The sequence below is a fragment of the Folsomia candida genome, unplaced genomic scaffold, assembly GCF_002217175.1.
Source record: "Folsomia candida strain VU population unplaced genomic scaffold, ASM221717v1 Fcan01_Sc001, whole genome shotgun sequence".
In the NCBI taxonomy this organism is placed as follows: Eukaryota; Metazoa; Arthropoda; class Collembola; order Entomobryomorpha; family Isotomidae; genus Folsomia; species Folsomia candida.
The window spans coordinates 7,720,124-7,731,403 of NW_019091193.1; the positions used below are offsets into that span (position 1 = coordinate 7,720,124).

The 11,280-nt window shown below is 38.5% G+C and overlaps 2 protein-coding genes across 3 annotated transcripts; one reads left to right on the forward strand and one right to left on the reverse strand.

Annotated features, from left to right (window-relative positions):
• Positions 1–1,971: 1,971 nt before the first annotated feature.
• On the reverse strand, positions 1,972–3,842 carry LOC110858294 (carboxypeptidase B). The gene is made up of 7 exons (XM_022106996.2): positions 3,683–3,842; positions 3,384–3,617; positions 3,224–3,314; positions 3,002–3,164; positions 2,711–2,923; positions 2,306–2,632; positions 1,972–2,235 (listed from the first exon to the last, which is right to left on the reverse strand). The coding sequence occupies exons 1-7, from the start codon at positions 3,790–3,792 to the stop codon at positions 2,045–2,047; spliced, it is 1,329 nt and encodes a 442-aa protein (XP_021962688.1). The 5' UTR covers positions 3,793–3,842; the 3' UTR covers positions 1,972–2,044.
• Positions 3,843–5,014: 1,172 nt separating this feature from the next.
• On the forward strand, positions 5,015–7,845 carry LOC110863517 (carboxypeptidase B). Of its 2 annotated transcripts, none has more exons than XM_022112858.2 (6): positions 5,015–5,284; positions 5,360–5,726; positions 5,826–6,006; positions 6,143–6,609; positions 6,699–6,783; positions 6,859–7,845. In XM_022112858.2, exons 1-6 carry the CDS (start codon positions 5,085–5,087, stop codon positions 7,047–7,049), a joined length of 1,491 nt encoding a protein of 496 aa, XP_021968550.2. In that variant the 5' UTR covers positions 5,015–5,084; the 3' UTR covers positions 7,050–7,845. The 2 variants fall into 2 exon arrangements, with proteins under 2 accessions (XP_021968550.2, XP_035701917.1); XM_035846024.1 differs by having other exon boundaries at positions 5,360–5,600.
• Positions 7,846–11,280: the final 3,435 nt, after the last annotated feature.

Genomic DNA, 11,280 nt, shown 5'->3' on the forward strand with positions numbered 1-11,280 from the left:
GAAACATTTCGAATTCGGATAGTCAAAATTTGTTAGAAATATTCACCAGGATTCTAGCATATTATAAAGCGTTTATGCTACTTTCACTTAAGCATGCAGGCCCTAGCGTAACCATCAGGTACGATTTTTGGTGTTGCCGTGTGTTCTTGAACGATCCGGCCGTGACACGTAGGCTAACTCGTATTTTCAACGATACGAAAACCATGCTTGGGGGGCAAGTCATAGAAAAAGGTAGTCAAATTGATTTAATCAATGCAAACTGGTACTATACAAAGGTGTCCCTCCCGGAGCCCTGGCAAATTACGCTGAAGCACTTTAGCACACATCCGGAATGGTTCCGCATACGCAGAGACGACATACAGGATCATATCTTGGTATGGATTGTCAGTATTCACAGAAAATTAAATCCACACTCGGCGACAGACGATTTAATTCGAATACTTCCAACGCCCAAAAAGCTATTTTCACGTTACTATTTTGATTACGTTAAGGACCAGAAGTATAATCAAGTAAGGGGACGCTACTTGCTCCATAATCAACAAAATTTAGTAAAAAATGATGAAGATTTGCTGTTTTGGACGGAGAGCAGCTTCTCCTCACTTACTTGTTCTTCCATATTTTCGAGCAACGACTTTGGCTTTGACGCATATTATCGCCCGTACGATGGAGGAGTTTGGGTTTCGATAGGAATTCTCATCACGATTGTGTCGCTTTGTGCGGTTTTTCGTGCAGCAATTTCCGAGCCTACAAATTTTTTGGGATGGTTTGTCACAGGAATGGATTCTGCCACATTGTTAATCTGCGCAGTTATTGATGTCATCCCCAATCTGGACAAAACCTTGTTGAAAGTCCGCGTGTTGAGAATCGTGTGGCCGATGTGGATTATATTTTGCATAATTTTAAGCAATGGGTATAAAGGTATTGTTGTCAACGATCTGATAGCACCACTAACACAACAAACGCCACAAACCCTTCGTGACGTTATGGACAACAAGTTTCGAGTAATTTATTCAGATCCGGCCGCAGCGGGACATTTCACATCACATGATTCTCGTAAATTTAATGAGACACGCGGCACTCAAGTTAGGGCGATTCTCAGTAATGTTTACATAAGAGAGGTTTATATACCATATTTTATAAGTAAGCAAAATAACTCGAAGGAAATTGAGACCGCTGGTCCCAATATTACGGAAAGGCAATTCGCTGCCCTTACCATGTGCGAGTCCAGTAAACTGGAAAAAATTAAGAAATGTTATGAAAGCGATAGCATTGCAAATGTAAACTCTAAAGCGTTAAAAATGTTGCGTGAGGTTGCAATGCAGGTTCAAAAATTGTTCAAGAAGAACCCTCTCTATTATTTGATACAATCACTGGAATGGCTGTCGACACAGGGTTGTTTCACAACGCCCGGAAAGTCCTGAGTCAATGTGATTCTTCTATTTTCGTGATGAGGTCATCCGAAATTAATCAGTACTTGGATCGCGTCTTTACCTCGAAATCATTCGAAACTAGGAAACTTTTCAAAACGAGTAAGAAAAAATTTGGAAAGCACCCAAAGGTTTTTAAACTCTCAAAATTTGGGAGGTCAAGTATTCAGCCGGACTTGAGGAGATTATTAGAAGCTGGAATATACAAGCTATGGGTGGATTTAGTCGAAGGGTTGAACGTTATCCCTGTAAACATGGGGATGACAATGTTTCACCCGCAGAAAATTTCGACTAATATTGCAAGTGTCTTTATAATGGTAGCTGCACTTGAAGGAAGTATCATTATGGTTATCTTTACGGTTGAGATTTTGATGGGAAATCGTACACGTCTTTACCAGATTCTCTGTTGGAATGTAATGAAATTTAGAAAAACAGTTAGAAATTCGATCACCTAGAGGACTACGTGCTTACATGCATCGCCGCATACATAAATTAAAATGACATGGTTTATGTTACATATTACTTGTAAATGACGCAAAAATTGTAGTGCTTTTTAAATGCTGATTTATTTAGTGCATCAAGTTTTGAATAATTTTACAAGCCAAAATTGTACCGCTTCAATTATCTCTGTAATAGTCCATCACGGATTGTACCATGGCTGTGACACCGGCGAGAGTTTCCTTTCCAGAGGGTATGATTTGTTTCGGGGGTAAAAGAAAACCATAATCTCCAGTGTCACGTAGTTCAAAGGTGAACGAAAATTTTATGTTTGCAACGCCTTTCGCCCAGTCGTAGGATCCTCCAGCAGCTGCAAACAATTTTATTTGGATAAATTTCAAAAATTGAAGTATTTCACGATTTACGGTTGTATATATTACCCGCATAAAGGATTTGTGGTGGAGTGCCCACCCTATATTTCGTGCCATACACGGCCTCCAATGCCTCAGCCCCTAGGTTTGCGACTTTCTCCAAATCATCCTTATCATCAGCTGGGACGTCGTCGTACGCCCACGGATAGAAAAGCAGTTGGCTGTAGCTATGGAACGATATAAACAGCTGGATTCTGTCCTTAATGCTGAAGATGTATTTCTGGGAGGACGAAACTTCCGGTTCGGATGCTGCACGAGGACCACGATAAATCTCTTCGCAAGGGTTATTTGATGTTCCTTTGCCACCCCATTTCCAGTCCCAATTGCGGTTGGGGTCTGACAAAACAAATATGAACACCAAGTGCTGAATATTTTATTTGATAAGTAAGTATTGAGAAAAAAATGTTAGCATACCAACTCCAAAACAACGACGATTACTAGTCTTGGACCTAGTTTTCCGCCATAATCGGTCCGCAGTGAAGGTATATTCATACCCATCAGGGTTCATGTTTGGAACTACGTACCAGTCGACAGAGTTGATCAGGTCGGTGTCATCCCCGCTTTTGGCATGATTAATTATCTCATTCGCAAGATAAGTCACTGTTGCGGCGGATATCCATTCACGTGCTGCAGGGACATACACAGAAGTAAATTACACTATTCTAACGTAGCTATCAAAGCCTACAAATTGTTAAAAGTTTGTACCATGAATTCCTCCATCCAGCCACACGATTGGCTTGCTGCCGTCGTTACCACTGGCAGATATCTTCATGACTCTCATGGGCCGTTTTTCGGTACTTGAACCATAAGTTTCGACAGATACAAATTGTGGATATTGGCTAGCCATGGAATCCATCCAGCTTTGAATCTATAAACATGACGTGTATAGTTTTTATGACATTTTGGACAATGTTTAACTGTATGTACGGTTGAAAATCTCTGATACGCATTCCAATTCATTGTCCCCTGAGATTCCGCTAGTATTTTATTATTTTCGTTTACATTTGAGGCAATGTTTCTGAAAAATGAAAAAGTCTAAATTTAGACTTTTTCACTGTCATTAAGTTATGAAATATATGTGTCTTACTGCTGCAGATTTGCAGATTTCACGGTGAAAGGAATATCGTAAGCGGAAAGTAAACTCTTGACATTATTGGCCTGCTCGGGACAGATCATGACATCCGTGGGACCATTTTTGTTTGGACCTTCACCCATAAAGTTAAAGAGCTTGTCGGAACTGTAGAGTTGCTGGAGGACGTTTCCTTGAATGTCAAACAAGCCATTTTGCGAAGATGCATTAGAGATGGAGAGAACCTGGTAGCTGTTGGTGAAAGCAAATCATTTAAATGTAGCAAATAACCTCTGGTCTGTATTTTAATAACTTACCCTTCATAATTTCTCCGTCCATTATTGTCGAACTTGGGACTGGTCATTGACATTAAGCATGATAGCGTGTTAACCGTCAGGGCAAACGGTGCTAAGGGAACTGCGTTCATGGTGTCCGTATGCGTCCACCTGTCGTGATCTAGTACATCACTAGACAAAAAGTGGGTTGGATATTTAAAAGAAATAAAATGGTTAATTGTGTGTCCCGTGCGGTTAATTAATTGGCGTTGTAAACAGGACACAGATGTTTAGGAAACAGTAATTAATGTTTTAGTATTTTAATAATTTATTGCATTGTACCCAACTAGCGAGAAATCCAAAACGTACATCATTAAAATGATTAAATACTACAATTAGTTGAATCCGATACAAGTGTGCATACATAAATTATGACTTTATACGCTACAAAAGCTTCTAGGAATTAGGATGACGCGAAAGATATATTGTCATCATAATAAAATGATAAAATGATTTTATCATGGAATTTTTTCGTAATTAAAAATTATTTAAACTTATTTATAAGCTTAAATATGTGCACAATACGAGCAAGTGAAATTTGAAATCTTCACTGCAATCAATCGATTAAGAATTCACTAATGAACGTGAATATACTCAATTTGCATGCCAACTTTTACCATTGTGAGAATGGTATTACTTTTGTTGACCACATCCTTCGAACACAACTTTCACTAAAATGATACTTCAAAAGTAGCACTAAGGTAGCAATTCCTATAACACAGAGCATATCATGCATGGAGCCGAAATGACCTGTCAAGTGACATTGATTTTTCCCCCTTCCAGACATTCTGAGATTTTAACCCCTCCGTGACCCATTCCAGATTCCACCAAGACACCCAAATGTCGGGACATTTTTTACCAATTGTGTAAACAACTTACCGATTGTGTGAATGATCATTTATGAACGTCATGCCAGATACTTAAACCATGTGCCGTAAATAGCTAATTGCTTTTAACACTCATTTTGCACACGTATGTACATATGGGTAAAAGTTTTATTTAAAATATCCAGTAAAAATTAAGTAAATCATAAAAAATCATTTTGCGCATTTTGAAATGGTACATCCTAATGCATGCAATAAAGAAATGTGCACAGATCAAAATCATTTATATTTTCGTATGTATTATTAGAATCAGAAAACTGTTGACATGCTTAGCTTATGTTTGTATGGAATACTTAATATGACGAAGGGAACGAAGGACCGTTTTAAGTACCGTTTCTTTGCCACCTGCAACAGTCCCATTTTCTGACACACATAATGTAAGTACACCAGAGAAGAAGGGTATAATTCAATTTGTGAAGGACATGAAATTTGCATAACAAAAATAATAATCACACTCCCAAACCCAAGAATTACATAATTCTTTTCCGTAAATTGTTGCAATGCATATCTCGACGTTTGCTACGAAATTAATAAACAGGGAAAGTCTTACAGGACGTAACGGCTTGGCTTTATTTATCAATAGGTTATTCGTTTTGATATTAATTGTTACAAGTGTAATAAACGGAAAGTGTACAAATGGCGACGTTGAATCCAGATCAACTAACGATGAGGATATTGATGAAACTCCAGATTATTTAAAGTAACCAATTTAATTTACTTACATATATAAATTATTTTTCAGTGCTTAATTAAAAATTGTTTTTGCTTTCTTCAGTTCGCGAGTGTACAGAATCGTGACCAACTCTTCAGCAGTGCTGTCGTCGCTTGCAGAATTGTACGATTCAGGTATCCTTGACATTTGGGGGATGCCCTCACGCACAGGGACCGACATTCTGATCTCCTCACAAGAAGAAGAATCCATCCTCATGTCAATCCTAAGTTCGACTGACAGGGGAAAGTCCGACTTGATGATAAATTCCTCATCTCCGAACTCGGGTGATAATTTTCTGCTCAAGGTGATTATTCCCAACGTAAAAAAGTTACTAGACCAACAAGACCAACACCAATATAATCATCCTCCATCAAGAGTCAAGTCTTCTGGGGGATTTTTAACGTGGAATGAATATCACCCTCTCGAAACTGTTAGAATATTATTTGTATTTCTATAAAAATTTAGAATTATATCCTCACGTAACAACTCGTGAAAATCTGTAATAATGGATATTTATATGCTTTTAAAGATAACAGAGTGGATGGAAAACCTCGCCAAGTTCTACCCAGAGACGACTACCCTTATAAAAATCGGTGAAAGTTGGGAAGGTTTGCCAATGCACTTGATGAAGATCTCAGCACCCCCTTCAGAAAAAGAACACAATTCTACCCAAAAGTCATTCCAAAAACGCGGCGTCTTTATCGACGCAAGTACGTAGCAAAAATTTCTGATTTTAAGTACATAAATATACAAATTTTGCATTTATCTATGAAATTAAAAAGGAACTCGATAATACATAAGTAAAAAATATTTTTATCCGTAATGCTCACTCAACTTTCTAATTAGCCATCCACGCACGGGAATGGGTCACCACTTCCGTAGCTACCTGGGTAATAAAGGAACTCGTCACAGATTCTCCATCAGGACAAGGGCTGCTAGACCGATATGACTTTTACATCGCACCGATTTTGAACCCAGACGGGTATCGCCACTCATGGAAACTTAATCGGTTGTGGCGCAAGTCTCGGAGGAGTATAAGCAATTGGTTAATTGCGTGCAGAGGCGTGGATCTGAATAGAAATTTTGGCCATGAGTGGGGCGGCCAGGGCGCTAGTAGGTCGTCATGTTCATCTTCTTATAGAGGAAATGCTGCCTTTTCCGAGCCGGAAACGAGGGCGGTGAAAGAGTGGGTGGAGAAAATGAAGGGGGAGGTTGATTGGGCAGCGTACTTCACATTACATTCCTACGGGCAGAAATGGATGACGCCGTGGGGTTACACAAATACAGTTTTGCCAAGAGATTATCGGGAAATGGTGAGTAATGAGTAATAATTTGCATTTAAGTAGTTGATTAGTAATTTGTTAGTTAATTATATATGTACACATTATTTGGATTTATTCAGATTCGTGTAGCCAGGATCGGAACGAGAGCTCTGAGAGCTGTACATGGAACCGAATACGAGGTGGGGAGTTCGTCTGATATGTTGTGTAAGTTAAAAAAATATAAATTTATTTAGCCACAGAAATTGAAATCCATAACATTTTTATTTATGCGTCAACCAGATTTAGCAGCCGGAGGATCAGACGACTGGTGGACGGGGGTCGTAGGAGTGACATATTCCTACACGCTCGAATTACGGGACACTGGGCTCTGGGGATTTCTTTTACCATCGTCACAAATACAGGACACAGTAGAGGAGACTTGGGCAGGGATTGCTGCATCTTTAAAAGCCATCCCAACGAGACTAGTTTAGTGTACATATTAAATGTATTACGGTAGGTAATGTATAAGTATTATAATGCATTGAGAGACCCTGAAAAAGGTTCCCCGATTATAAACTAATGCAACACGTACCAGAGTTAATTATGGATCTCTTCAACGTTCATTTTCTGTGTAGTATGTACATATCATAACAGATTTTCTGATATTTCTAACGAATGCCTTCAACTGCTACCTCATTACATTTAACAATTTTTTTTCATGAATTTCTCCACAAACTGATTATATAATTTTGAATAGAATTGATAGCCTAAAACTTCCTACAACGACATACATATTTCATATGCTTATACATTAAAAGTTGTAACACGTGAAAGCGAAATCATTCAGTAAATAAGTATTCAAGAAAATGTCCTCTGATGCCGATGAAATTTCTTCAATAAGTATTCAATTCAGCAGGCCAGCATAAATTGACATTCTTATTAAATTAAGGATTGAATAAGTTATACAGGATAACAGGATAGGATTGTATGTATGTGCATATGTTCACCACACTCCTTGTGTAAAGTATACAATTGTATTTTTTTTTAAATACATAATAAACGCTACCAAGTTTTCATGAGTCCCTGAAGAAGCGTTAACCCGCACGTGAAAAAAATTACTCTTAATTGTATTCTGAATGGAATGAATTGGACGGTAAACATATATTCGCAAATGTATATTTATGCGTGAAGGTGCATTATGTACTTACTTTTTACCTGTGTACAAATGGATGAATGACGGAATGTTTCGTTTTTTCATTGATATACTTAATTTTACGGTGTCCTATAATCTTTCCCTCTAGTGCATTGTTGAGCAAGTTTTCGTCAATAAATATGAATATGTGTACAGTTCCAATTGAATAAGTGTTTAAAATCCATACATACTTATTTACTTATGTGAACACTTCCGCGACGCGCATTTCCCGTCGAACCAAGTCACCGTCGAAATACATTCATTTGGACAAAATGTTTCTGATAGTTTTCATAGCATTCCCACATCTTACGAATAGCATCCCAATTTTAAATCAGTCAATCTCGGCGGATGAAGTACATCCGGTCCAAAATAATAAAGATGTGTACAATTTGGTCATGATGCTGGGAAATTTTCCCCGTCTCCAAAATATTGAGATTTCTCTATTTGGTCAACATAATTCCCCAGATAGACTAGAAAACGTGCAAGCTTCCATCCACTCAATGGTCAGTCGAAACACATGCTTTCGACTAACATCAAATAGGTCAGAACCATTATACACAGATCTGAACAGCTATCAACGACTAAATAATCAACGATATCCCAAATTATTCATCACGTTTGAAACTAAAAATAATTATTTTACAGATTTAGTTACAAGTAGCGAGTTTCGAATTTACAGAGACATTTTACTAATCATAGTAACCAATAAGACCAATAATTTGGACATATTTGACGGGAGATATGCAAATTTACTGCCACGTAATGGATTCCTATATCGTTTACATAGTGCTGAAATGTTTTCCTTAAAGCCTTATAAATCCAGAATAATTATCACATGGAATAATGAACCATTCAGCGTAAAATTAGTTTGGGTGAAGATTCCTACCGAAAAATTGCAGTATAACGATGCTCGATTGTTAAAGGGGTTCGACAACGCCGTATTATCATTGAAAGACGTTAATATATTCCGTGCTTCAAGAAGAAGTAAGAAACCGATATGTGCGAATCGGAGATGGCTCTCACCATGGATTTACAACATGGATATTTTAATCGTGTGTGAACTCGTTATTAGATTAAATGTTACTGGTCGATTTTTCTCTACGACAAATTTCACGTACAAATTCCCGTCATTTTCTTTTGGGGCTTTGACCAAGTCATTGACCCCGTCAGACCTATTTTCGACAGGACACAATACCGAGACCGGATTCCTAGTACCAGTCGAATTGCAGGGATTAGATTTCGACGGGATTTTGGGACCCATTGGTTTACCCGTTTTTGTATGGACTATTCTGTGCTCGGTTGGAATGGCCATCTTTTTCAACATTAGTGTCACCATCGGGAATCAGGTTAAAGCATGTGCTAAAAAAGTTAGTGCATATGCGTTACTCGAATTGGTAATCCGTGCAGTTTTGGACCAATGTCGCGAAAGGTTGCCGTTAAAGAACAATTTTTTTCGGGTGGCCTTATCACCTTGGTTGTTTTATTGTTTGATAATTTCTGAAACTTATCGGGGAGAGTTGGTCAGTTATCTAGTTCGGCCGCCGATGGTAGATGCTCCGGAAACGTTTCGGTTAGTTAATTGACTTGCAATGATTGAAATCCACATGCATATTGCATAATCACTATAATTACTTGCTTATTTAATTACATTAAATTATTCACAGTGAACTTGGCTTATCGAACAGTCCCGTATTCGTCTCAGGGGACGTATTTCCCACGAATTCTTCTTCATATTTCCCTCTTGTTAGAAATGAGAAACACAACTGTTCCTTCCGTGTATATGAAGGGGGGACGTATTTCGTTCTGGAGAAGGAAGCCACCCACACGGGCGATAGGGCGTACAGAAGAATTGTCTCATATCTTCAGCGATGCGATGCTAGTGGTTTTGTTCGCAACCTGAGTTCACAAATTGCTAGAATGGTATTCACCAACGATGTGCTGATAGGAAATGGCGATAGTTTGGAAAAAATTCAAAGTGTTGTTGCTATAGCAGCGCCACATAAAGAGTTTCGCATCTCAAAGGAAATGTTACTACATCCGGAGTACATTGGGATTGCTGATGACCTGTTCAAGCGAGAAGTATGGCATATTCTAGCGTGTTTTAGAGATATGGGTATTTTCCAGTATTTCTTGAATGCAAGAAGGGATGGAGGATTTATCAAGTTCCTGAGCAATTGGAAGCCCAACAATACAGTGTCCTTTACCGTGGACAATCTGAAGAGGTTGGGTGTCGACTTGGACATTGGGAGGCGAGGGGAGAAGGGACCCGTTAAATTGAACATGCATCACGTGGGACCAATCCTGGCAATTTGTTGTATTTCAGAGTTTGCAGGAATTTTGTTCTGGGTAGCAGAATTGATTGGGTGGAGATGGCGTAAGAGCAAAATTAAACGTGAATTTTCAAACGCTGTGGTTGCGATTTTATAAAATATGTAATCATTAACACCAATAACACCTATCTGTACATAGGCACAATTTAATTTATTGAAAAATTGTGCAAATAATAAATACAAATTAAATACTAATCCCTATTATGGTTGTATAATACCTTCTTGTCAATTTCATGAAAAATATGCTGTGGAATACCAACCAGCGCATTCGTCGTGTAGATCATGATGGTTGCATAAAATTTCACTTTAGTTGAACGCTGAATGTAAAAGAATCGGAATCCGAAGAGTCCTGCGTATAAGTTGACAGGTCTGATCGAGCGAATCATCCTCTTTAGCAGACCCCTTTTTCCTACCATTTCCTTAAAGTTCAACCTCATCTTACACTCTACCATCACCTTACCTGAAGTCTCATTAGTCATCTGAGCGAAGGGTACCAGGAGTCCAATCATAACAATGGTCATCACCGCAACGGATGGGATATAGATGTAAAAGAAGAAGGGGAGTACTTGGTACGTTCGGAGTGTCGCCGTGTTGAATATAATGCTGGCAACGAGGCCTGCTATGATTCATATAGGATTAATTTGTATTTAATGAGTTGCACAAATTAAAAATACTGCAAATCCACATACTTACCTGCAAGAAGGATGCTTGTACAACACTCTTGAAGGGGGGCAATCGAACTTTGAATAATGACGTGTTGCTGGTACTCCGACATGCATTTCAGTATTGCTTGCAAGAATTTGCGATTCTCTGGAATCAATTTTGACTCCTTCCACTCAAATAATTGATGCCAGTTCCTGTCTCCAACCAACTCATTGAGATATCTGCTCAACAGATTGTTACAGGACTGGAGGCAGCTTGTCAACAAAATAATCAAAAGTGCAAACAACCTACAAATTTCAATTATTCCAATGGACACAATCGGGAGTCGGATGAATACCGAGGAAATCACAACGAATAATGTCTGATACTTGATGGGAAGGTGTGTTTCAAATTCATTTATGAAAAAGTATGAAATGTCGAGATTGAGCACCATTGACGAAGGTATGAGAATGAAGGGATAGATTGCAAACATTTTAACGAAATGTTGACTCGCTAATCCAGGAAGGTCGGAAGTTTTAGCAGCGGCGTTATTTTTCT